Source organism: Myxine glutinosa, chromosome 4 (genome assembly GCF_964187855.1).
Source record: "Myxine glutinosa chromosome 4, kmMyxGlut1.1, whole genome shotgun sequence".
Classification (NCBI taxonomy): Eukaryota; Metazoa; Chordata; class Myxini; order Myxiniformes; family Myxinidae; genus Myxine; species Myxine glutinosa.
This window is the reverse complement of record NC_136264.1, coordinates 136265025-136292554: the sequence shown is the minus strand read 5'-3', so window position 1 is coordinate 136292554 and position 27530 is coordinate 136265025. Positions and strand designations below refer to the sequence as shown.

Sequence of the window (27530 nt, the reverse complement as noted above, 5' to 3'; positions counted from 1 at the left end):
TGAGCACTGGTTCTGAATTTTGGCAGTTTCACCAGGATGGGGTTGCTGGTGGACAGTGTGCCTCCTGCAGATACCTGGGAGGGTAGGGGGGGAGGGGGACATGTTGCAAAACTAGAAAGGAGGTGGAAGAAGACAGAGACACCACCAACATGCAGGCGATGGTGAAGTGATCAGCCCATATAGACTCGGTTTCATAGCAAGAGATTGCAATGATCTTGAGGGCGTTGGTTTGCCCAGGGTCAAGCTGAGCCAGGTGTGAAGCAGGGGAGGCAGCCCAGGGGTAAGAGCAGTATTCCAAGCTGTGGATGAAGACCTTGTAGGTGGACAGGAGTTCAGGTTACCAAGGAAGGACTTTGTATGACTGAGGATGCCCAATTGGCACCTGACTTTGGAGGCCAGCTTTGAAATGTGGTTTGCCAAATAAATATCATGGCTGATAGTGAGACCCGGGAGTTTGAATGATTGAAGTTCCCCAAGCGGATTGTGAAGAAAGTAGATGGGGGAGAGGGATGCTAGACGGACCTTTTGGAGAGAGATAGTGAGTGTGAGATTTGTCAGGATTGAAAGATAAATTTAAACACAAATTTTTCAGCGGTGAAGCCGCTGTCCATTTCCGTTTTCCATCCATTCGTCCAGCAAAAATGAGAAGAACCTTTCTAACCCACCGTGTTTAAATATATAGGGTTCTAAAATGTGATTCTAAAGGGTTTCGTATGTTTCTAGGCTTTGCCTATTCCATATTAAATTTGCCAAACTGAAATTGTCAGTTATGATCACCACATGGTAAGAAGGTAGGAGAGCAGTATCTTTTTTTTGCATGCACACCTTGGGGCTGTATGGTGGGTTGAAAAGGTCCAATACCAAAAAATGCAATTAGGGCCACATTTTAAAACATCTTTAAAATGAAACTTTGTATCTGCAATCAGCATTGGGGGGGACACATGAAATGTTTAATGATTCTTTGGATCTGGCTCCTGGTTAATGCCCCATGGGTTGGGGACTTTGGGGAAACAGGAGTCAAAACAGATTAATTTTTTTAAACTCAATTTTATAATGGGTCATTCTTGCTGGAACTTTTTGCCATCTTTCAAATTTGGTTTTGGTGGGAAGTGTGGGGATTTGCGATGGCACACCATCGACTTTGCTCTATCTTGATTAGCAACATAAATCCCAATAGTAATTCCTCCAATATATTTTCTCAGGATTATCTATTGTGCTCCGATTCGACCTGTGCATCTGGATACAGATTTTGGGATCAGTTTTTTTTTTTTTTTTCACCAAAATCATGGCTGATAGTGAGACCCAGGAGTTTGAATGACTGAACTTCCCCAAGTGGATTGTGAAGAAAGTAGATGGGGGAGAGGGTCAAATCGGAGCACAAGAGGACGATCAACCTCATGTCCACTTTCTAAGCCCAAATTTTCCAAGATGCGGAATGCCGTCTCTCCCGGCGCTCCACGTGGTGATGGTCTCTAGGCAGGTCGTACATGTAGCATTTTGCAAATTGTTGATATTGTGCATCATCTTGCATTTTGTGTTTGTTTTTAAAAGGCCGTTATCCTTGAAGGCAAGTACTGGAAGAAGCGATTTCACTTTGTAATTGAGGAGTACCACCGTTGGAGGACGTATTTCAAAAAGAGGGTGAAAATAATTTTACTCTATTTCCTATTTCTATGTCAACAACTGATAACATTGCATTCAGATTCAAAAATGTTAAACATCAATTTATTATTTTTGACTGCTTGTTGCTTTTTAGGCAAACCTGCATAATTTTGGATTACAAGCTATAATGATTTATGAGCCAATTGGTGCGCTTTGTTGGAGTTCCTTGTCTGCCGATGCATATTCGGCAAATTGCTGAGTAAATTATTCCAAAATATCTGTTTTGTATTTTATTTTTCTCTCTTCGAATCTTCTCAGGTGCAGAGGATTAAGGATGACCCGTACCTGTCGAATCTTGCAACGGTAATGATTCGTGCATCTCCTCACACCCAGTCAATTAGGTTGTATTAATTAATCACCATCTTTTGGTATCTGACACCCTGGTGTCACCCTGGTATCTGGAACCCTGGTGTTGGGCCAGCGGCTAGGGTGCCGGCTTAGGATCCCAGGATCCTGGGTTCGAATCCCGGTCGATCGCTGAATTAACGCCAGGGGGGTTGACTCAGCCTGTCATCCTTCCGAGGTCGGCTAATTGAGTACCAGTTCACTGGTAATTCCCTGTTTGTCACTAAAGGCGGCAAAAAAGGGTTGGCGTCAGGAAGGGCATCCGGCCGTAAAACATTGCTTCGAAAAGGGGACCAAAAAAAACAACAACAACCACGGTTCCCGAAAAAGGCCAACCCCCGCTTGCGGGGAAAAATGGCCTCTAAAGGTGGTTTTTTTTGGTATCTGACAGAATAGCTCAGAGAGGGCATACTTACCTTTGATCTGTCTAAGCTGGATTTTCAATCCGGCCTTGCTATAAGCTCCGATCTTGGAGTTTCACAAGCAGGGTGGGGCATCAATGTATGTGCCATCCATTGGATGGACGTTAAACTTGGAGTTCTGTCTGCTGGCATACGTTTGTGGGTGTGAAATGTCTCACAATGTCTTTTAAAGAGTAGTGGAGCTATCGGCAGCACCCTGAACGATTTCCTGCCTAAACTGTGGGAAGAAAGTGGTCTGATTTTCTCAAGTAGTTTTTGAGGCAAAGTTGCACCGCTTGCTATCTCGGAGTGGGGTTGCCACGCAGGCTGCACAACTTCTACACGAAAAAATATATTCTCGCTAACCGTTGATCACACATCGTGATCTTCTTCGCTGATCTGTCCTATAATTATTTTATAGACTTTGTTTGGCTTCCTTGTCCCTGGTTTTTTTTCTGTCTTCCAGGAAGAAGGCAAAGGGGAGCGGGTTGCAATTCACCCTCAAACACCACCTAGAGAGGAAGGAGAGTCCATGGATCTTCCATTTGATATGGACACCCTTATGTCTGACTTTTCTGACACCCTATTCTCCAGCCTAGTACCCCATGCCTCTCCCTGGCAACACCCCAGAGATATCTTTGGTAAGTTGTCAATGTGCTTCTTGCATTTTCTTACATCTTTCTCTGCATTCCTTTCATACCATGTTTTATTATCAAACATCTCTTCAAGCACCCACCACCTCCGACACCTCCAATACACATATCACAATGACACATCGCTCGTTAATCTAAAGGCGTGATGCTCGCCGCACCACAGCCTCCCCCAAAACTAGGCTGCATAAAACAACCTGTTTTTGAAAAATATTCTCATATTGATCCAGTCATACTTTTTTTTTTTGTTACACAAGCCCCATATAGCATTTCTGTAAAGTATTTCGGATTTCCGAATTTGTTGAGACCCCCCCCCCCCCCTCCACCCCCACCACAATTGGGTAAAAATCGGGTACCCTCGCTAATGGGAACCATCTGCCATGCACTATCTGCTACACTTCAGCTGACACCTGCTTGTATACCAGACTGTCCAGACTCTCAAGGCCAGAATGCCGATGGCAACGCCACATGCCAGTGCTGTAATAGTTCTGGGCAGCACCATCAATAAGGAGGTTGGCCAGATAACAGGAATGCATCTCCCCACCTACTGTCAAATCCTGCGCTGGCTCATGCATCGCATCGAGAAGGGTGTGGTGGCAAAGCGCACCAGCTGTCCTGGTGTTCCCCCCAAATGGGCATCTGCGCAGCTCGTCCTGGCCCAGGTTGCTGCCTTTTACAAGAAGACCAACATACCCACAGTCTCTGACCACCAGGTTTTCATCTTGCTCATTCAGCTTCTGGACACCAACTGCAAGATGAGGGAGATCCCGACCATGCCTAGATCAACCCCAGCCATGCTCGCCAAACTGCAGGCTATGGAACAACGACTGGATGCGACCTTCCAGTTGTGGCTGGCCAACGATGTGCAGCTGGTCACAACCTGGAGGAGCGCCTGTTCCTGCAGTCGATGAAGATTGATCACATAGCATCTTTTGGCACATATGACACGGGCCTGTCACAGAAGGTGCACTGTCACCACGTTCATGAGCAGGCCAAGGAAGAACGGCGCAAGCAGAAGGTGCAGGAAATTGGTGCTGCGAGTTCCATAATCTTGTTGGCAGACAAAAGTGAGGTGGCCAGCCAGCAGCAACGATGAAAGTGATGCGACTGCCACTCAGACGACCACTGCGACTTCCACTCGGAGCCATCATTGCATCAAGCACACTGGCACTCAGACGTTCACCCCTCCCTTACCATGATATTCTACACCGTCCGAGGTTGGTTTCCATGGCCACTCGACTCAAGCTGACACCGACACAACAGGCCAGCTTCACGAAGGCCACAATTGATGAAGCTGGGGGAAATCTGGCAATGTATCAACTTGTCATGTTTCGAACAGAGAATAATACAAATTTAGAAAAATAATTTTTTGGTTATTTGGTTACCTCATTAACCATTTTTCCCGATTTTGATCCCACCACCTTTTAGAGGCCATTTTTGGAATCTGTGACCTGTATTACTGTAAGAAAGTGTTCTTACATTTATAAAATTCGAAAAATCTCATTTGGCCAAAGCAACCCATTTGCGGGGCTACCCGATTTTATTTTATTTTATTTATTTATTTTTATTTATTTTTTTCCACCCGATCCTGGCGGGGCGGTCTAAACAAAATCAAAAATCCGAAATATTTTACAGAAATGCTATATATAGGGTTAGTGTAACAAAAAAAAAAGTTTGACGATCAGTAGGAGAATTTTTTTTTTCAAAATCCTATCCAACACCCCCAATGCACCTATCGTGACGGTGCATCACTCATCAAGCTCGGGGCAGAATGCTTGCTCGATTTGTGTACCTTTTGCTATTTTAAAATTTCTCTTCAATCAGCTAGCTGTTGGTCGTCTTTGCTCTTCCTCGCTCTGCCACCACATACGGAACTTTGATTAAGGATATGTAAAAAGCAGCTAAATATGTGGATTTTATGGGTGGGGTGGGGGGGGGGGGGAGGTTGTTGGGCGAGTAATGAACAAACATTGACAGAAAATTCGCCTTTAGATAAGACACTCACAAACATCACGATCATTAAACAGGGAAACAATCACCAATGCTTGTAGGTATCGAGGTAACTCAAATTTAAATCGAATATGCTGTTTATGCTGACTCTACCTTTCCAGGAAGACCATTTCATGCATTTATGACTGTTGTATTCACCATTTAGGAGAGGATGTCAAACTAACGTCTTCATTTATCACTCGTACTCACTCACCTTTTTGCAGCTCACACTGCAGACATGATCCAGCCAGCCCTGAGCCAACTTCAGCCCACACTGGAGGACTTCATGGATACAATGGATCCCCTACAAGGCAAATCTTTCTTATGAGACTCTCGTACTCCCAACATTCCCACAATAACTTCCTTTGACGTTTCCTCCTTGCTTAATGTCCTTGTTTTTCTTCTTTCTTTTTGGTTTCTTCCCTTTAGCCACCTACCCTCTTTTTAATATCTTCTTCTTCCTCTTGCCTTTTTTCCAGTATAAATTGTATAATTAACAGTTGTTTTGTGGACTGGTCAAGACAGCAAAATGTATGCCATGACACTGAAAAATTATATATAGTGTTCCAAAAAGACGTGGACAACTTTGGTTGTCCACAAATGACACAACGATACCCTTTGTTTTATATGATACAGCAACTCATGAAATTTTCTTTATTTTCAGGGTTGGTGGTTTAATGTAAAATAAAATGGCGACTCCACAGGAGAAAACTCAGTGCGTCAAATGGTTAATCGAGACGAGATCTGAAAAGCACATTCAGCGTAATTTCCGTACAAAATATGTAAGGAATCCGCCATAGTGGACTAATGTCAGAGAGTGGTACAAGGGGTTTAAGGAGGCTGGGAATTGTCAGAAACAGAAAAGTACCGGCCGACCAAGCACAACTGCAGCAAACGTTGAACGAGTGTGTGAATCATTTCAACAAAGTCCCAGAAAATCAATCCGATGCACACCCAAAGAACTGGGACTACCAACCATGACTGTACACAGTATTTTGTATAAAAGACTGAAGATTTATGCCTACAAGGTGCAGATTCTGCAGGAACCCAAACCCCAAATGATGGTCCCAAATGCAAGGTGTTTGCTTTGGAAATGCTCAGTCGCATGGAGGCTGACAAAGATTACATGAAAAAGGTCATGTTCACAGACAAAGTTTGCTTTGATGTATTGGGAAAAGTCAACCAGCACGATGTGAGGATCTGGAGCTCTGAAAGTCCCCACGTGGTTATTGAACACATTCGCGAAAGTGCAAAGGTCAATGTGTGGTGTGGCATTCCTCAAGACCACTTGGTGAGTCCGTTTTTATTTGTGGAGGAAACAGTGACCAACAATTTACATGAGCATGTTGGAAGGATTCGCCTTCCCACAGATTGAAGACCTGCATCATTTTTCAACAGGATGACACTCCCCCTCATTAGGCCTTATTCGTTTGAGGTCGCTAGATTGGCCGAGACAAACCAACCGCCTGGCCACCACGATCATCAGACATAACCCCTTGATTTATTTCTGTGGGGATTTAGCAAAGATGTTGGCTACAACACCAAGGTGGCAAACCTGCAGGATCGTCGTTCTCGGATCACAACTGCATGCGCACTGATCGACACTAACATGCTGAGCCCAACATGGTAATAACTCGTGTACCACCATGATTTGCTGCGTGCGACAAACAGAGCTCACATTGATGGTCAAAAAAGGCGACGGATGGACGGTGCACGATGACAATACTTTACCTGGAATTTCAATTCCAGATAAACCAAAAATTGTGTGTGTGCATGTAATAAATCAAGCCTGGTGTTGGCTTGGCGGTTAGGGTGCCGGCTTGGGATCCTTGGATCCTGGGTTTGAATCCCGGCCGATTGCTGAATTAACGCCGGGGGGTTGATTCAGCCTGTCATCCTTCCAAGGTCGACAAATTGAGTACCAGTTCTCACTGGTAATTCCCTGCGTGTCGCAAGAGGCGACTAACAGGGTTGGCAGCAGGAGGGCATCCGGCCATAAAACATTACTTGAAAAAGGGGACCAAAAAAACCCCAAAAAGGCCAACCCCTGCTCTGCGGGGAAAATGGCCTCTAAAGGTGGTTCATGTAATAAATCACACGATTGCAGCCACAGTTCCAACCTCACAGCACTAACAATTGCCATAGCACACAATAAAGACATTAATTACTATTACTGTACCTTACTTGGCCCTTCCTGAATCTCACGCAACATTTCTCAGTTATTGGTGCTAAAAATGTACAATTTGAGAAGAAAAACCAGGCCTTTAACCGTGCATGAGTTATCATAGAATTTCACATAAAACTGTGATGTAAATTTGATGAACGCACTTGCATCTTCACACACTTTTCTGGCCCCTCGTGAAACACCATGACCTTTGTCATTCATATTCCTGGCCAGGTGTGTTGCCTGCCACGTGTGATTTCACATTCATTTTCAGTGTAGTTTGTCCGCTGTCCAAACCATCGTGTTTTGGGGTTTACCATGCTTATCTACAGCCAAACCACTTTGTTTTGCTTGTTTTGATGAATATCCTTTCAATGACACAGAAGGCATACATTCTGTCCTCAGATTGTTGAGAATTATTTGATTCTTTGCCGGCTTAATCGATTGAAAATGTTTGTGATGTTCATTACAATGAACTGTTTATTTGACAAAAATCGACTGGTTTCTAAAAGTGTTGATTATTGTATTGCATGCTCGTTTAGAGACCCATGACATTTAATATTCCAGCATTTTCATCTTCTTTCCTCTTACAATCATATGGCTTGTCCTTTTTTTTTTTTTTTTCTTTTTTTTTTTTTTTTTCTCTTTTTTAGGAGAGGATGTTTTTTCAGTCTTCTGGACACCAAGATCTTGCATCCTACTAACTCTCCCTAAATAAATTATCAGTTCTATTTTAGTTATTGTTATTTTATCCAGCTATATATTTTTTATTGTAATGTTTCACACAGACTTTCTATCAAGTGGAAAGTTCTTTGTTCCTGCTCTTCCTCCGACCAATCCTGCGCAAATTTCTGGAGAACCACAGGTAGAGCTTAAAATAACGTTTCTTACCTTTACCTTGCACTTTTTCCACAGTCCTCTTAAATCTTCACTTTTCATCCACTTCCTTCTCGTCTTCTTCCCTACGGCCCTCTGCCCCATGGCCCTCTGCCCCATGGCGCTCTGCCCCGCCAGTGGCCCCTGCCCTACCCGGGACTCAGCCCACCCGTCTGCGACCCCCCCCCCCATTTCCCCATCACTGCCCCCATTTCCCCATCACTGCCCCCATTTCCCCATCACTGCCCCCATTTCCCCATCACTGCCCCCATTTCCCCATCACTGCCCCCATTTCCCCATCACTGCCCCCATTTCCCCATCACTGCCCCCATTTCCCCATCACTGCCCCCATTTCCCCATCACTGCCCCCATTTCCCCATCACTGCCCCCATTTCCCTATCACTGCCCCCATTTCCCCATCACTGCCCCCATTTCCCCATCACTGCCCCCATTTCCCCATCACTGCCCCCATTTCCCCATCACTGCCCCCATTTCCCCATCACTGCCCCCATTTCCCCATCACTGGCCCCATTTCCCCATCACTGGCCCCATTTCCCCATCACTGGCCCCATTTCCCCATCACTGGCCCCATTTCCCCATCACTGGCCCCATTTCCCCATCACTGGCCCCTTTCCCCTGTCCATGATCCCCTTCCCCTGTCCATGATCCCCTTCCCCTATCCATGATCCCCTTCCCCTGTCCATGACCTCCCCATCCCCCACACACTCCCTGCCCCGTCGGCTGACCCGCCCGTGCCTATTGGCTGGCCTGGCATCCCCATTGGCTGGCATGCCGCACTCTCCTCAACCCTGTCGGTCAGCTGGCCCACCTGTGCTCTCCACAACCCTGCCGGCTGGCCTGCCCACGCCCTCCTCAACCCCGTTAAATGACCCATGCACCCTCGCCTTCCTACTCCCCTTCTCCCTTTTCATTTATATCTACCCCACCATGTAATTGTTTTGGGGTGTTTATTTTTTTTTTCTCATGTTTCATTTTTAATTTCGCTTAGACTTGCTCATTATTCATAGACCAACAGAAAAGCCTGTCAAAATGACGGGCAACCCTTCTGTATTTTCACACTAATCAGCATTGAAAACCCGAGCTAAAAATGAAATTACGCGCAAATGTTTTTTTTTTGTATACAAGATTGAGGCTCGTGTAAGAGCTAACATTAAACACAAAAAAAACATAAAAGGACACATAAAACATATAATAAAGGGAGCGGAAACAAGATGGGGAGAGAGAGGGAAGCACACAAGCACAACAACATTAGAGAACAGGGACATCGGGAGATCTGTGGAAGAGAAAGGGGTGGTGAGGGGGTTGGACATGGTATAAAACAAATTGACACTACTAGGAATTTCAGGAATGAAGTTGGAGATTGAAAGAGGTGGATTTGGAGTGTATAAACGGGGGTAGAAAAGATCAAGGTTTTGGATGGGGAAAGATAAGGGATGGTGGTGAACAGCTGTTTTAAATACCTGGAGGGGGGAGAGGGATTGAAGAGAGTGTGGGAGTTTGTTCCAGAGGCGGGAGAAAAGAGGAATGAAAGAGTGAAGGTGAGCAGAGTCTTGATTTAGGCAGTTTCACCAGAAGAGGGTTTCTGGCAGTTCTTGTGTGACCTGTAGGAATATTTGGGGGACAGAGCACAGACAGAGCTGGGGGAGCTAGCCCGGAGAGGAGTAGGTGGAAGATAGAAAGACCGCTAACCTGTCTGTGGTGAGAGTGAATGGCCCTCAGATAAGTTTCATTGTGGGAGATTCCAATAATTCTGAAAGCTTTTGGTTTCTGCAGTGTGAATCCGAGCTTGGTGTGAGGCAGGAGCACCAGCACAGAGGGGAGAGCAGTATTCCATTGAGCTGCAGATGAAAGCTTTGTATGTGGTGAGGATCTCAGAGGTGCCCAGAAAGGACTTGCATTATTTAATTATTACACAAATTGCTCATCCCTTTATTTGGGGGGGGGGGGGGGGGGGGTGTATAGACAATAGAGTGCTGCAAGGTGGGATTCCATACATGAAGCAAAAACTTCCCTACTGCTCTTCTTATGTGCATACTTCCAATTGCACTGGGCTATGGCCTGACACCACAGGCGCCTTCACAAAATGGCGTACGTATGATTTATTTTTTTCAGGTTACAATTGTGGGTGGAGTCGGGCCAGCTAGCCAACCAATGCGGCGACGGCAATCCATCCACACATGCATGCATACATAGTCCAAAAACAAACTGGCTTTTACATATATTAGATTTTTCACCTCTTGCCTTCCTCTTTCCACTTCTTTATCTGTAGTGTCTGTGTGTATGCTTTTCTTCTCTTCACTATTCTTGTGTTGACCCCCTTTCTCCATCAGACAGACCTGATACCAACGGAAGAAGTTTGTCCACTTTCCCCTGGCGCCATGCTGCCTCCCAATGCTGCCCTCTCCTCAGGCATTCGCCTTGTCTCATCTGATCCTGCCTTTGTTTCTGAATCCTCTACACAGCAACCACTGCCTTCAGACTCAGGTCTATCTTCTCTGCAATCAGCACAGCCTTCAACTATGTCACGGCAATCCTCTTCAGATGTGGATCAAGACATATTATCCCAATCCAGACCTGTTGATGTTCAAGGGTCAGCTGATCTCGAGCCTTCACTCTCTTGTTTTGCTGCTGGGCTAATCCCTCAATCACCAACTCAGGACTCTTCCCTTCAAATGCCATCCTTTTCTATGCACACATCACCTGAACATGCTAACAAAGTCCATACCTCGCCTCGACTTGTGCCATCTACTTATACTCGGCCCTCGTCAAACAAAACCACCAACGTGCCACTGGGTCCTCCAACTCGACCCTCAACTAAACTCGGGCCATCCCTTGCTGCTCTGGTATCACGTACTTTACCCCTGACAACTCGAAGTCCAAATTTAGTCCAAACGACTCCAAAATTGATTCCATCCCTTTCATCACAGGCTAACGTGGCCTCAACCATGAGTTCACCAGGCCAACCTATAGGAAGCCATTCTCTGAACTTTCCTACTCCACATATGGCCCAAAACATAATTGGATCGCCTGATTCTAGTGGCTTTCCGCTTGTTCAGTTGCCCCCACTATTGGCTCCTCGACCAGCTGGGCCAGAAGCCAGCTTTGTGAATCCAAAAGCCGCAGCAACCTCGCCAACTGTGACATTTGCCAGAGCGACAGCAAAGGGGCAACTGCGGCTGGTGTCATCCGGCCCAGTCGGAGGTTGGAGTGGAGGGCAGGAAGGTCGAGGGGGCAGCACCATTATTGAAAGTGGGTGTGTGGGAGGAGGTACTGGTGGGAGTACTGTTGCAGTGGCAATGGGAGAACAGGCAATGAGCCCAGCTCTGTTCAGCCTGCTGACCCAAGGTGCGTCTTTTGTCAGATACAATCTGTTATTATCTGATGATGACTACATGTTATAATCATTACTAATGAGCACTAATTGTAGCCACAGAGCTTTCATTCCTGCAGTTAATAGATTCCCTTCCATGCTGTTTCCTTTCTAGGGTGAAAGTGCAGCACAAAATAATGCTTGCTGTGACAAAATCTTGAAGAACTTTGTGGTCTTTTAGCTTTTTTATTTGGATGCATATTTAGAGAGAGTAATGATACTGTGATACATAAATGTGGGATGCAATTAACACTGTCCCATTGTGAAGGAGATATCGCTTCTTATTCCATAGTTTATTTTTTGCTTACTTTTACTAACATCCATTTTTTTTTTTTCTTCGATCAAAATGATTCATTTGTGAGGTTCCACATTGACATAAAGCCTCATTGTATTTTTTTATCATTAACCTCTACACTTTGAGGACTTTGTACGTGGATTGTACGAAGGGCAAACACACTGGCTTATCCACACTGTCCAGTTGTTTGTTTTTTTTTTGTTTGTTTTTTGGTTTTTTTAGTTGTCTCGAGAACCTAATTGTCTGAATCCATCGGATCTGTTCAGACAACTTGCAGTTACAGTTCATTATTGTTGGCATGGCAACAGTTGTGCTTGCCATTTTTAGTGGCAGTGAGCATGGTCCGTGCACAGATGGTCCTTTCCGCAATGTCATATTAATTTTGGCATTGAGAGGAAACGAAATGCTTCAATGTGCATCTCAGGTGGTCGACTTCCACACTACGGCAGGGAGATGCAAAGTGATAGGATCGATCAAATCGCCCCCACGACTGGCTCCTCGACCAACCCAGCCTTGTGAATCCATAAGCTGCAGCAACTCGATTGATTCCCCTCCACGTTCCCCGAGATGTACCGGGATTTTGTGGAAAGGCCCGATTCCAGCAGCAAGGCTGGAGTAAATGAGAGACGTAGTCGTATTTGGCCGCACCGTTCATTCACAATTCCATGGTTCAGGAAAATGAAAGGAAACTAATTGTTGAACAAGCCTGTACCCTATTATTGAGGAAAATTGTGTTCATAAAATGGTACCCATTAGATGACTGTTTTAGCCACAGAGCTACAATAGTCAGTTTGCACAATGAAATATGCACCTTGGTATTCCTGACCTAACCTCAAGTCTGAGTGCTCATGTCAATGGTCTGAATGAGTGCAAGTCCATGCCAAGCAAAAAGACTTCTATTATTGCGTGTACGCCAGCACGTCATACCAGATTGTAACCAGTCTCGCCCCAGTTCATGTTTGCACGAACTGTGTGTGTGTGTGTGTGTGTGTGTGTGTGTGTGTGTGTGTGTGTGTGTGTGTGTGTGTGTGTGTGTGTGTGTGTGTGTGTGTGTGTGTGTGTGCGCGTGTGTGTGTGCTTGTGCACCGCATCTTCTTAATTTTGTTGTGTTCTGGCATGACAGATGGTGCTTTTGGTGGGTTTTGGAAGACAGCATAACGATTAATACTGCAATATTGTGAATGCTTTGTACTGCAGGGCAGTTATTGGGGCAGCCATTTGGAAAGCTGGTTTTAGCCCAATTACCTGCCAGCCCATCTGTGGTCATGCCAACCTGTACCTTAACTGCGGTATGCCATTCTTCTTCTCACCGCTTCTTTCTTTCCACAGTGCACACCATTCTGTCCACACCACCCCCTGCCCTTCCTTTTCTATACCCTTCCAACTTATAATTGTCACAACTAAAAATTGATTGTTCCTGTACCTGTCAACAACCCAAATTGATCGATTTCCAAGCGGAAGTCAGTCGAGTGTGGTCCAAACTTGGTTTTATGAACATGAAGAGCACAAAGCGACACAAATACATCAATGCAGCATTATTCAAAGCAAAGGGTGACTGGCCCCTCCATGCCAAAATAATTTAAAGTTGCAGGAGTGAGGCTCATGGAAGAGCAAGGTAGAGCTGACAGTGGAACACAATCAAGAGAATGAAGTAACAGGAAGAGAGAGTGAGGGGAGGGGAGGAAACACTGAAATGAGCAATTAAGATGGTTGAGTAAGGAAAGGTTAACGGGGGTCATCATGGTCATCATGGGTCAATAATGGAGATGACAAGATATGGCAGTGCACTGCTTGCTTGAACCCCAGGAGGGAAGAGTGAGAAAGAACAGTCTCTGGAAGGTGGTTCTATAGACCTGAGATGTGAGGAATAAGAGTTGAGCTGTGCACTTGCAGTCAGCCTGGATTGTGGGAGTTTAACCAGGATGGGGGTTACTTACTGGAAGAATTCATGCCTCCTGGTGTAAACAAGGTGGGTCAAAAGACAGAGAGCAGTGGGAGCAATTTTTAAGAATATGCAAGAAGAAAACAGAGACACAGAGAGCCTGTGCCTTGTCTTCCCAAAAAATTCAACATAATCCGGAAGAGACAGATGTAATGCTGGGTTGCGAGCCTATAGCAGTATTCCATTGAGCTATGGGCAAAGGTCTTGTAAACTGAGTAGCTCTAAATTTCCAAGGAAAGTCTTGGATCGACAGAGGATGCCCAATCTGCGGCTGATTTCTGAGGCCAGCTTTGCTACGTGGTTAGTCCAGGAAAGGTCATGGCTGATGTTGAGGCCGAGAAGTTCAATACTGAACCTCTTCCAGTGGATAACAAAAGAAATAGATAGGTGGGTTCGTTTGATGATCCTTCCAGAGCAATAGGGTGAGATTTTTCAGGATTGAAGATGTTCCATTTATCTCGGTGGCATAATGGTTCGAGCGTCCACTCTGAGTGTGAGAGTTTGGCGGTTCGAACCCTGGCCAGGTCATACCAAGCACATTAAAATGGTACTTGTAGCTTCCTTGTTTGACGCTCAGCATTCAGAGGATCGAGCATGGAAAACGCCAACAGTTGGCATCCATGAGGAGGAGAAAATTCCTCCTTGATCCTTGATGTCAACACATTGACTGCGTGAGTGGAAGAAATCGGGAATCCAAAAATGACGGCGCCTTCTATGCCACCGATTTTATTTATTTATATATTTTCACTGCACAAACTTTTGATAGAGCTGCAACACAAATCATTTGCTCAAACTATATTGTTCAACACTATATCCGGAAACTGCTAGAATTTTCTCATAAACATGAGGTGGTTCCATATGTGGAAGCCGCTAGAATTCACCCGAACACACGCGATTTTTCTCGAAGCTATAATTCTAAGTTTTATAACATCAACACCTGTTACATTTAACTTTTCTCTATATTTACTCGTAAGACTCGCATCAATATCCTCAACAATTAAGCGTCTATTCTTAAACCCTAAATAATGAATTGATTAATTGCAAAGCAACTTGAACTATACCAGCATTAAACGGTCAACAGAACATCAATACACTGCTTAACACAGTAGTTCATAAATAATGTGACAGTGCCAAATGTGCCCCATCTACTTCCAGGGCCTTGGTGATTTATCAGGGAGGGTTTTGCTGTCGTCCTCTCCTGTATCGTCACAAAGCATGGTGCCTTCTGCTGCTGTAGCTACCCAGATCCCCTCGCTCACAGTCAGGAGACAAGAAATGAAGAGTGAGCCAGCACTGCAAGGTGGCTTAGGTATGATGTCATGGCTGATGGTACATCCTCAGCGTTGTACTATTTTATTCTTGAAAACTTAATTTTACTGAATTAAATAGTTGTATTTGAAAGAAAGAAAACAAAAGTGTTAAAACTTCCTTGTGCAAGTTTATTATTATTATTTTTTTTTTTTTGGGATATCACATTTGGATATGATGTACCACATGTCGGTTATCATGCAACAACTGTAATACTGCTTCATGGCATTGTTTGTGACATGTATTCTCCCTAGACTTGGTGTGATGTGTAGCCATGTGCTGTTCGTTTAATGCCAGATGTACAAACTGCCACGACGATGGTGGCTGGTTCGCTCGTCGGCCTCTCCCATTCCCTTTACGTGGCAGGGGTGCTGTGAATTTGGGAAATGATTGCCACTGCTTACTTGAATTGGAGCACAATTATAAGACTTCAGGAAAACGACAAAATGAGAGGCAAACTTCATAAAATCATCCAGACCCACTGGTCATCTCCAGTCTTTCATTCCTCTTTTTTTTCCCCCCACATTCACCACCATCTTAGATCATCCCCAATCCAAAACCATGATCTTTTCTACCCCTGTTCATTCTCCCCAATGCCACTTATTTCCGAGTTTCCATTTTTTCCTTCCTGAGCGTTTGTTTCTGCATCCATCGTATTTAGCCCGTGTGGGACATTTACCCCACATCCCTTATTTGTCCACATCTCCCTCTATTTATCCGTCAACTCTGCTGGTGTCATGTTTCCTGTCCCCCTCCCCCCAATCCCCTCTTTCTGTTGTTCCTTTTGTCCTGTTACTTCCTGATTCATTCTCTGTTCTCGCTTTTCCAAAAGCCTGGACTGGACTTTGGATGCAAAAATAACGCTTATTTGAAAAGATGTGGTGGCATCTACTTTATGGCAGAGTGGGATCTGTGATATGTGATGAACATCCCATATCAAATTGATGAAGCTTAAATCCGATTCTGATAGAAATGTGAGTTGTTTGTTTCACCTTGTAGTTTGTCTGGTCTGACGAAGTCTCCACACACTGAATGTTGGTGTTCCTTGTATTTTGCCTCTGCCTGGTACAAGTTTATATCATTGAGCGAGAGTGAAATGAGTTTGCACACTTTCCTATGCCAAATTGTGATTACCGTGAGCTCTTTATGTGAAAGTATATCTTGAATTGAATGAGCAAATGTTGGGATGTATATTTGGAGGTAACATTGCAAGGTGAGATAATGGCCACTTGTCCTGCAGGCATCGTTCCAGATGGTGTTGACAAATAGATGTTGGTTTGTGATAACTGAAAGTCAGTGAGTGTGAGAAGCTGTATGGAATGTTCATTTTGAAAAATGGATGTTTCGTACAGTGTTGCATTTGTTCTGATGTCTCAAAGGGTCTAAATTTTTTTTTTTTAATCCTCCACCTGTCAACCAACCCTAGAGCACCGACACTCGGGCCCGAGTCCTCCACCTGCCTTTGCGCCCTTTGTCTCCGTGGACTCCTCTCCAAATGTTTCCCTTGACTGGAGTAAGCCAGAACCACCATGCAAGGCAGGTCTATTAATTTCTTTTATTGGTCTGAACTCTTTTTTTCCTTTTCTTTTCAGCTTTATCGGTCTTTTAGCTCTTACACGAGCCTCGATCTTGTATACAAAAAACCCTCTTCTTCCCTCGATGCATCTGTTGTGCTTTACTCAGACTTCTGTTGGATATTAGGGTTAGCTTTTTGCATTTTGTGTTGGATGTGGTGCAGGAGAGCGGGCGTATGGTGCCCGTTACAGCTGAACAAAAACGGAGGCTAAACATCCATAAGGGATTCAGTACTTTGCAGAACCTGGTTCCTGTGCTGCACGCCCATCCGAACATGAAGGTGAGGGAGAATTATTAAAAACGTTTCCCTCCCCCAAGAGACGAGAGGTGAAACCGCACCTCTGATATCGTTGTGGTGCTGCAGGTGAGCAAGGCGACCATGCTGTCTAAAGCGGCCGAATACATCTCGAAGCTGCAAGCGGAGCGCCAGGCTCAAGCTGAAGAAGCCGCTAGGTTACGACAGCAGGCTGCAGCCTTCAACTTGGAAATTAGGTATCTGTACCTTGCATTCTGATGATTAAAATTTCTCATGGCTTAAGTCTGGTATAAAACTGGCCAACAGATGTCCTCGATGTATAATGAACGTTTCGGTCATCTTTCCCATACTACTATCCACCATCCCAGCCAATGTCAAGCCGCCCTTCCAGCAGGAGGGGTGCCTTTGGCAGGCCGTCGCCGCGCGAGTCGAATGAGACAGCTTCTGGACGACTATGTCCGCTCTCGTACCCAGCAGACATGGCAGTTCTGGCTTGTATCCTCCACCTGTTCAGTGTTTTCCCACCTCCTCCTTTTTACGCTAAGCTTGAAACCAACACACCATTTGTCTTTCATTTGTTTGATACATATCCTTAACCGTGTTTTTACCAGTTTTCAGTATTGTTGTGCCCTCTTTTCGACTCCTTTGTGGAGGCCTTTTCTGGGGTTCGTCCCCATGAGATCACCTCGGTTGCGTTTACCTGGTTGGAAACTCGCTGCTCCTTGCCCTGCCTGAGGCCAAGTGTGTTGGGGTGGGGTGTGCAGCATTGCATGTTTTTTATATAAATACAAAAAAACAGATGGTATAAAGTTTAAGATAAGTAAATTGGGTCTATTGCTCCAACAAAGGCTCAACGTCAGTTTCTAGCATACCTTGATAAACGTTCTGTTGATTCCCACCATTGGATTATCCAAGGGAAGTTGAGAAAAACTTGTTTTCCCATTCAATGTTCATTGAACAGAGATCGGTATTTGCCTCGCATCACGTGGAAAGCCGCCATTTGCACAAAATGCAAACTAACCTTGAAAGATTACAAACATTCAACCTTTATAATGTCCTGTTGTACAAGCCAAAAGAGTTGGTACTAAACTTCAGAAAGTTGGTTGTTGTGGACCAGGATGGAATGTAGTGTTTGGGGGTGGGTGTGAAGGAAATGAAACTGGTTTCCTATGGAAGTGATTTACAGTAGACCGGATAGAAGCCTAAAGTCGCACCCTCTCGCCCTTCCTCGTAGTGGTGATGAACTCTCTCCGTGTGCTCAGCACGTCGACCTCGATCCTTTCTGAGCCAGAGTTGCTTTCTGAGCAAGCCCTGCGGGCAGTCGATACAGTGCGGCATACCCATTCCTGACAAAACGAGCTTTTTGCTGTTAAACAGGTGCAATGTGCACGTCGACACGCCTCAACATCGACCCAAAGTGCAAGTGCTCCTACGGACTGAGAAAACACTCCACGAGATGAAATGTCTCCACAGCAACGATCTTCTGAGAAACCGGATGATTTGTTAACTCGACTTTGATACCGATACGAGATGGTTTTTGATTTTATCACCATCGACAAAGGCTCCATAGCCGATGGATGGAAGAAGAGACCGGGCTGGCCCAGTCTATGGGCGACTGGAATGGTCCATAAAAAGACTCCTGCATGCTGGATGGTTAACGCTCATTTAAAATTATTTCTAGTTGTGAATGAGGTTGGACAAGGATAACGGGGGTTCATCCTTCGGTCCAATATCGCCTCTCTCCCAATGTCTTAAACACAATGGGGAAACGCTGAAATTTATCGCATTTCTTTGTACTTCTCACACACACTGTTGGCCTACCCCTGTGGCTTACCTGATGAGCTCTCTGCTGTGAAAGCAGCCTTTCGCTGCTGCTACTGCTGCTGCTTTGGTGCTACAAACACTCTCCAATTGTTGCCTCATTTACCAAATTTAAATGATGCAATAAAACTAGGGGTAGCATGTTGTCCTTGCGTTGTTATCCCCATACTTTAGGAAGAAAAACAACCTGGGGAAGGGAGTATTGTATTCGCTCCGTCTGTCTGTCCATTCGTACAGATATATATATATATATATCCGACTAAACGGTTGTGCAGATATTCATCAAACTGGTAGTTATGACCACATGGCATGAAGGTGCAAGAGCCATATCATTTTTGGCCCTGCCACCTGAGGTGGGGTCTAAAGTTCAAAATCCGAGATATGTAATTACAGGTGCATTTTAAAACATTTCTTTAATAAAACTTTGTGTATATACAATCACAAGCCAATTACAAGACACTTGGAATACGTCACGATTTTTTGGGATTTGACCCCCACTTCACGCCCCAAGGAATGGTGACTGAGGGTAACGGGTCAAAACAGAAAAAAACTACAACGGCACTCATTAGAGAGCATACCTCCACCTGGTTGGCCATATCACTCAATGGTGAAGAATCACTTAAAAAATTAAATAACTCATCCGAATCCATATTCAGATCTTCACCAAAATCGAATAGATTCTTCTTTGTCACACACACAACCGGTCCACCAAGTTTCGTCCAAATCCATCCACAACTTTTTAAGACATCCTGCTATACATGCTTTTTGGTCCGATCTCCCAATGGTGAAGAATCACTTTTAAAAATTCTCGTAGCCGGATCCGGATCTTCACCAAAATCTAATAATTTCGTCCTTGTCACATACGCTACATCTCTGACAAATTTCGTCCGAATCCGTCCACAACTTTTTGAGATATTTTGTTCACAAACGGACAAACAGACAGGGGTGAAAAAACTTCCATCCACCTTTGGTGGCGGAGGTAAAAAAAACTTTAACTCAAAATTTGATATTGGGTCATTCCTGATGGGACTTTTTGCCACCTTTCAACTTTCCTATAGGTGGGAAGAGTGGAGATTTGCGATGGCGTGCCATCGACTTCGCTCTTGTTGCGTTTGTGGGTAGTACCAGCATAATGGCGGTAAAAGGTGTCCGACCAAAGAATTAGCACGTGTTCTCCAAGTGTTTACTATCTGCCTCCTGTGAACTTGAAGTCATTGTACCATATGCTGCAAGGGAAACAGGAAGGAGAAATAGATGGAACATGGTTAGAATCCAATATGAGCTATCTCGGGAGGGCAATTTCGTTCGGATCGGACAAACGATAGTCGAGTTAAGGTGAAAAGGGTTAACATTTCTATAATTGGGTCATGGCCTTAAAATTAGGTCAAAGTCTACAACTTATGTCAACCCCGCATGCTTTATATTCGCATTATTGATGCAAAATTTCATTCCAAAAGTCCCAACTGGCTCCGACTTTGGCGCACCTTTGCCTGTACTCCATGAACACATCTTACTATAATTCACCACATGTCTGTCTGTCTGTCCGTTCGGTCCCAGGTACCGCAAAAACGGCTGAACCGATCACAACGATATTTTGGGTGGGTAATCCTGGGACCCCCTGGAGTAAAATAGGCTATATTGTTTTTCCAATTTCAGCTTTGGTCTCCAGCATTTTCAGGTTTGGACTCCCGCCTAACGTTATTGTCCCGGGTACCACAAAAACGGCTGCACCGATCACAACGATACGCCTCCATGCCCGTGGGATTCCCACGAGTGACCCCACTAGTTAATTAAATCTTCGGTATGCTATAGGGGGCGTCATTAAATATGATTCATTATCATTCATTAAATATATTCATTAAATATATGCGTCATTAAATATGATTTATATTGGGGGAATCCCAGCTAAATACCATTTTTATTTGGGGAGCAGTGGGTGATATAAGAACCAAACTGAGCTAAGTACCATTTTTAGGGTGGGGGGGGGGAATAGATGATAAAGCCAAACCGAGCCAAGTGTCGTTTGTGGAAGGGTTGAGTAGATGTTAAGAGCGAACATTAGATAAATACCATTTTTAGGGGGGGAGTAGATGACAAAGCCAAACCACGCCAAGTATCGTTTGTGGAAGGGTTGAGTAGATGTTAAGAGCTAAACTTAGATAAATACCATTTTTAGGGGGGGAGTAGATGATAAAGCCAAACCACGCCAAGTATCGTTTGTGGAAGGGTTGGGCAGATGTTAAGAGCTAAACTTAGATAAATACCATTTTTAGGGGGGGAGTAGATGATAAAGCCAAACTGAGCGAAGTGTCGTTTGTGGAAGGGTTGAGTAGATGTTAAGAGCTAAACTTAGATAAATACCATTTTTAGGGGGGGAGTGAGTAGATGATAAAGCCAAACTGAGCCAAGTGTCGTTTGTGGAAGGGTTGGGTACATGTTAAGAGCTAAACTTAGATAAATACCATTTTTAGGGGGGGAGTAGATGATAAAGCCAAACCACGCCAAGTGTCGTTTGTGGAAGGGTTGAGTAGATGTTAAGAGCTAAACTTAGATAAATACCATTTTTAGGGGGGGAGTAGATGATAAAGCCAAACTGAGCCAAGTGTCGTTTGTGGAAGGGTTGGGTACATGTTAAGAGCTAAACTTAGATAAATACCATTTTTAGGGGGGGAGTAGATGATAAAGCCAAACCACGCCAAGTATCGTTTGTGGAAGGGTTGGGTACATGTTAAGAGCTAAACTTAGATAAATACCATTTTTAGGGGGGGGGGGTAGATGATAAAGCCAAACTGAGCGAAGTGTCGTTTGTGGAAGGGTTGGGCAGATGTTAAGAGCTAAACTTAGATAAATACCATTTTTAGGGGGGGAGTAGATGATAAAGCCAAACCACGCCAAGTATCGTTTGTGGAAGGGTTGGGCAGATGTTAAGAGCTAAACTTAGATAAATACCATTTTTAGGGGGGGAGTAGATGATAAAGCCAAACTGAGCCAAGTATCGTTTGTGGAAGGGTTGGGTACATGTTAAGAGCTAAACTTAGATAAATACCATTTTTAGGGGGGGAGTAGATGATAAAGCCAAACTGAGCCAAGTGTTGTTTGTGGAAGGGTTGAGTAGATGTTAAGAGCTAAACTTAGATAAATACCATTTTTAGGGGGGGAGTAGATGATAAAGCCAAACTGAGCCAAGTGTTGTTTGTGGAACGGTTGAGTAGATGTTAAGAGCTAAACTTAGATAAATACCATTTTTAGGGGGGGAGTAGATGATAAAGCCAAACTGAGCCAAGTGTTGTTTGTGGAAGGGTTGAGTAGATGTTAAGAGCTAAACTTAGATGAATACCATTTTTAGGGGGGGAGTAGATGATAAAGCCAAACTGAGCCAAGTGTTGTTTGTGGAAGGGTTGAGTAGATGTTAAGAGCTAAACTTAGATAAATACCATTTTTAGGGGGGGAGTAGATGATAAAGCCAAACTGAGCCAAGTGTCAGTTGTGGAAGGGTTGAGTCGATGTTAAGAGCTAAACTTAGATGAATACCATTTTTAGTGGGGGAGTAGATGATAAAGCCAAACTGAGCCAAGTGTCCTTTGTGGAAGGGTTGAGTCGATGTTAAGAGCTAAACTTAGATGAATACCATTTTTAGGGGGGGAGTAGATGATAAAGCCAAACTGAGCCAAGTGTCAGTTGTGGAAGGGTTGAGTAGATGTTAAGAGCTAAACTTAGATGAATACCATTTTTAGGGGGGGAGTAGATGATAAAGCCAAACTGAGCCAAGTGTCAGTTGTGGAAGGGTTGAGTCGATGTTAAGAGCTAAACTTAGATGAATACCATTTTTAGGGGGGGAGTAGATGATAAAGCCAAACTGAGCCAAGTGTCCTTTGTGGAAGGGTTGAGTCGATGTTAAGAGCTAAACTTAGATGAATACCATTTTTAGGGAGGGAGTAGATGATAAAGCCAAACTGAGCCAAGTGTCCTTTGTGGAAGGGTTGAGTCGATGTTAAGAGCTAAACTTAGATGAATACCATTTTTAGGGGGGGAGTAGATGATAAAGCCAAACTGAGCCAAGTGTCCTTTGTGGAAGGGTTGAGTCGATGTTAAGAGCTAAACTTAGATGAATACCATTTTTAGGGAGGGAGTAGATGATAAAGCCAAACTGAGCCAAGTGTTGTTTGTCGAACGGTTGAGTAGATGTTAAGAGCTAAAATTAGATAAATACCATTTTTAGGCCAAACTGAGCCAAGTGTCGTTTGTGGAAGGGTTGAGTAGATGTTAAGAGCTAAACTTAGATGAATACCATTTTGGGGGGGGGGGGGGGGCCGGGTAGATGATAAAGCCAAACCATGCCAAGTATCGTTTGTGGAAGGGTTGAGTAGATGTTAAGAGCTAAACTTAGATGAATACCATTTTTAGGGGGGGAGTAGATGATAAAGCCAAACCACGCCAAGTATCGTTTGTGGAAGGGTTGAGTGGATGTTAAGAGCTAAACTTGGATAAATACCATTTTTAGGGGGGGAGGAGATGATAAAGCCAAACTGAGCCAAGTGTTGTTTGTTGTTTGTGGAAGGGTTGAGTAGATGTTAAGAGCTAAACTTAGATGAATACCATTTTTAGGGGGGGAGTAGATGATAAAGCCAAACCACGCCAAGTATCGTTTGTGGAAGGGTTGGGTGGATGTTAAGAGCTAAACTTGGATAAATACCATTTTTAGGGGGGGAGGAGATAATAAAGCCAAACTGAGCCAAGTGTTGTTTGTTGTTTGTGGAAGGGTTGAGTTGATGTTAAGAGCTAAACTTAGATAAATACCATTTTAAGGGGGGGGAGTAGATGATAAAGCCAAACCACACCAAGTGTCGTTTGTGGAAGGGTTGGGTAGATGTTAGGAGCTAAACTTGGATAAATACCAGTTTTAGATCATCTCATCTCAATTCGCGAAGAGATGAACTTATAAAATGGGACGTGATGTCTGGATGTCTGTCCATTTTACCTGTTTGCTATTTTTGCTACTCCTCCCTTATCAGCTGGTTGATATTGACCTGAAACTCGCCACATAAATACAAGACAGTAGTCACTCGGGCTTCAATTTGGTGGTTTGCTGGTGAGAGCCAACCCGAGCTAACTAACATATTATGGAGGGGATCGCTTCATCTTCTGGTGCGTCCATAAGTAACTGAAAAGGATGATTGCATGCCTCATATTGGCATGTACGTACAACCCACCACTGTTGAACCTGTGGATCATTTGGGTAGAAGTCCAGTAGTGAATGGATGTGTTGAGGTGGGGTAAGACCAAGGTGAACTGCACGGTTCCATCGTTGCTTGCGGGAGATCCCTGCAGGCCGAGGCAAAGGTCACACCTGCATGGCAGTTGGAATTGCCGGTAAAATGTGCCTCGAGGTCGGTCCGTTTCCTTACCTGTACAAGGACCAAACTCGAAGTTCAAATCAAAGGTGCGCAGAACTTGCAGTTCAGATTCCGTGACTCCACCATGCACATGAGGAATCGTTTTGGATGTAGATTCTGGAGCTGCACCAGACACACAACACACATGTTTTGAACGTAGATTCTGGAGCTGCACCAGACACACAACACATGTTTTGGACGTAGATTCTGGAGCTGCACCAGACACACAACACATGTTTTGGACGTAGATTCTGGAGCTGCACCAGACACACAACACACATGTTTTGGACGTAGATTCTGGAGCTGCACCAGACACAACACGTTTTGGATGTAGATTCTGGAGCTGCACCAGACACACAACACATGTTTTGGATGTAGATTCTGGAGCTGCACCAGACACACAACACATGTTTTGGACGTAGATTCTGGAGCTGCACCAGACACACAACACATGTTTTGGATGTCGATTCTGGAGCTGCACCAGACACACAACACACATGTTTTGGACGTAGATTCTGGAGCTGCACCAGACACACAACACACATGTTTTGGATGTCGATTCTGGAGCTGCACCAGGCACACAACACATGTTTTGGACGTAGATTCTGGAGCTGCACCAGACACACAACACATGTTTTGGATGTAGATTCTGGAGCTGCACCAGACACACAACACACATGTTTTGGATGTAAATTCTGGAGCTGCACCAGACACACAACACACATGTTTTGGACATAGATTCTGGAGCTGCACCAGACACACAACATACATGTTTTGGATGTAGATTCTGGGGCTGCACCAGACACACAACACACATGTTTTGGACGGTCGCCAGCCAGCCGACTAGATGGGGCATGGATGAGCTGACCAAGGGAAAGGTGGACATATTATAGCAGGCACACACCTTGCCGCGTGCATCCTCGCACACTCGACCCTGCGGCTTTCTTTGGCCTGACCCCCCTCAGGTCGCTCTTCACGGCTGGAAGCGTATCGGTAATGAGTCTCTTTCGGGGCATCGTCTCCGCAGCCGTGCCCACCTGTGCCAGGTTAAGGACGGACACACACAGTGATACGCATGGTTCACCTGTACTCGATCAACGCCACATTAATTCAATCGATCAGTTTATCAACTTATTTTCGTGAGAAGTTAGAGGATAGGAATAGGTTCAGGGTTGCGAGAAGAGTGGGGTCGTCATTATGGGAAAGGAGTGGGATTACAGCCCTATAGGGGAACTTACCGTGTTGATAGGAAAAATTAACCAATCACTTCCTCCTCCGCCCCAAACGTGACGCCATTGCAATCCAACGCTTCCTCCTCCCTCTTCTTCTTCTTCCTCTTCTGGATTGTTTTGCTGTTTCTGTCGGGTTTCCTCCACATGGAGCAGCAAACATTTCCGTGGGAAGGGCGGGCAGCCTCCCGAAAAATCCCGACAGGTACTTTTAAGGCCAGCACCGTAGCCTGCCTTTTTTATTATAAAAAAAGGTTTAAAAAATCAAACATTTGAACAGCCTTGGACGTGCACCTTGACCCCACGGCCAAGGCACACCGTCTATCAAGGCTGTCCCATTAGCATACACATGCACCTCAACCCCAAGGCTGAAGCACATGGTCATTCAAAACACATGCATCCTGACCCCGAAGCGCCAGATCGCATGGTCGGTCATACAATACTCCACGAATTGAAGAGAAACCAGAGTATATTACCTGTCGTGCGGTTGCATTTACGGCGACCGGCTTTCTCGTTCTACCTGGTTAACTTGAGCGAGCCGCACATCATCTCATGGAGAGATAGATCGATGCGGATGACCAAGTGACGATCGGCGAGACCTTGAACTCGTTTCATCCCCGACATCTCTCGAGTTAACAAAAGGTGTTTATAGAGAATCGTGGTCTTTATATTTTAACCTCGACGTGAGGATCTTCAATCCAAGCATTGATGACACCGTGGACGCGGATACCCCCTCTGAAAGTGTGCAGCGGCTCACTGACTCACTGTTGGCAAAGATGCCCCCTTAGTGAGGTGTAAGGAATCCTTAGCTGCGCATTCCCCTCGAGTGAGCTGTAGCCTGCAAGTGAGCTGACTCCAGCCCCATACGCCCCTTCTGGTGAGCTGACCCCAGCCCCATACGTCCCCTCTGGTGAGCTGTAAGTGAGCTGACCCCAGCCCCATACACCCCCTCTGGTGAGCTGACCCCAGCCCCATATGCCCCCTCTGGGGAGCTGTAAGTGAGCTGACCCCAGCCCCATACGCCCCCTCTAGTGAGCTGACCCCAGCCCCATACTCGCCCTCTAGTGAACTGTAAGCTGTCCCCAGCCCATACTCACCCTCTAGTGAGCTGTAAGCTGACCCCAGCCCCGTACGCCTCCTCTAGTAAGCTGACCCCAGCCCCGTACGCCCCCTCTGGTGAGCCGTAAGCTCGCTGACCGCACCGTTTGAGACTTTGAGTGCATTGTGCACACGTGGCGCACTCCGAGCGTCGGTCGCCATGACGCTCCTTCCTCGTTTCCTTTCGCTTTCCCTCGCGTTCTCTTTCGCTTTCTCGCTCGATCGGACCTCGCTCGAGGGACTTGCCCGCGGAAAGGTCGAGGTGAGACGGAGTTTTTCATTGTTATTCGTAGTAAACGTTCGTGTGCGTAATGTAATTTTGGCGATAAAAGTTTTATTCAGAAGGATCCATGGGCATGTTCGATTGCGCGAAACCTCTGATTAGCGGTTGGTTGGTTCTCAGAACGTAATTATTATTACCTTTGGTGTGTCGTTCCCATTCCTATATCGAAGTTCTTGGTTCGATTTGAGTGTCCGAGAGTCGATGTTGAGGTAAATGTTTGATGATTAACAAATTCTTAGCCTCTATGAGCGACATTAACGACAGTGATCTGGGAGGTCGGTGGTTCGAATCCCGTCCGGGTCCTACCAAGGATTGTACTATAACTATAACTATAAGGGTATTCGGTAGAGAGCATCATTCCTCCACCAAACAACAGTTCACATTTTGTATCCCACTGATATGCCGGATCTGGATTCGAACCTGAACCAAAATCTAATCCGGTTACCGAACCAACAAATTTAATCATAACTCGTCCATAACGTTTTAGGTACTTTCCTGTTATCCCGCACCTGTTAGGATTAACGTTAGGGTTAGGGTTAGGGTTAGGAAACAGACCGGCGAGGTAAAAAACAAACAAAAAAAACGCTGAGGTAAAAGGTCTGGGATAACAGGAAAGTACCCTTTTTATAATATTGTTGCGGTTCTACGCCGTCCTACTTCCCCTTACAAAAGGGGGGATTAATCCCCTTGTTATTTCTGGGCTTGGCGGAACCGAGGCTTGATACGTCCCTTCCGGACAAACGTGGAGTAGGAACACTTCTCGCTCGTACCTAATTCCCCGCGCTGCCCTGGAAGCGAGGAAACGAGCCACGTGTGGTTTGAGTACGCCGAGCGGATTGAGTACCACGTGGT

The 27530-nt window shown here is 45.1% G+C and overlaps 3 protein-coding genes across 7 annotated transcripts in view; 2 read left to right on the top strand and 1 right to left on the bottom strand.

Moving 5' to 3' along the window:
- Positions 1 to 19134, top strand: part of MLXIPL (MLX interacting protein like) — a 34912-nt gene extending 15778 nt beyond the window's left edge. The window contains exons 4-17 of one of the 4 annotated variants that reach the window (XM_068113554.2): positions 1552 to 1641; positions 1921 to 1965; positions 2875 to 3049; positions 5272 to 5358; positions 8000 to 8076; positions 10439 to 11453; positions 12971 to 13062; positions 14871 to 15024; positions 16450 to 16559; positions 16762 to 16878; positions 16963 to 17090; positions 17223 to 17349; positions 17466 to 17595; positions 18089 to 19134. In XM_068113554.2, coding sequence (XP_067969655.2) covers positions 1552 to 1641; positions 1921 to 1965; positions 2875 to 3049; positions 5272 to 5358; positions 8000 to 8076; positions 10439 to 11453; positions 12971 to 13062; positions 14871 to 15024; positions 16450 to 16559; positions 16762 to 16878; positions 16963 to 17090; positions 17223 to 17349; positions 17466 to 17595; positions 18089 to 18204 — 2463 coding nt within the window. In that variant the 3' untranslated portion in view covers positions 18205 to 19134. Of the gene's footprint in view, positions 1 to 1551; positions 1642 to 1920; positions 1966 to 2874; positions 3050 to 5271; positions 5359 to 7999; positions 8077 to 10438; positions 11454 to 12970; positions 13063 to 14870; positions 15025 to 16449; positions 16560 to 16761; positions 16879 to 16962; positions 17091 to 17222; positions 17606 to 18088 lie in introns of all 4 variants that reach the window. The other 3 variants (XM_068113556.2, XM_068113555.2, XM_068113557.2) reach the window with 3 other exon arrangements.
- POLD4 (DNA polymerase delta 4, accessory subunit) lies at positions 19070 to 26169 on the bottom strand. Its single transcript, XM_068113558.2, has 5 exons — positions 25307 to 26169; positions 24973 to 25105; positions 24081 to 24191; positions 23886 to 23997; positions 19070 to 19901 (listed from the first exon to the last, which is right to left on the bottom strand). The coding sequence occupies exons 2-5, from the start codon at positions 25082 to 25084 to the stop codon at positions 19862 to 19864; spliced, it is 375 nt and encodes a 124-aa protein (XP_067969659.2). The 5' UTR covers positions 25085 to 25105; positions 25307 to 26169; the 3' UTR covers positions 19070 to 19861.
- Positions 26170 to 26512: 343 nt separating this feature from the next.
- SELENOM (selenoprotein M) overlaps positions 26513 to 27530 on the top strand; it is a 39949-nt gene continuing 38931 nt past the window's right edge. For both annotated transcript variants that reach the window (XM_078776490.1, XM_078776489.1), the window contains exon 1: positions 26513 to 26657. The gene's annotated coding sequence lies outside the window, so the exon portion shown is untranslated. The remainder of the gene's footprint in view (positions 26658 to 27530) is intronic.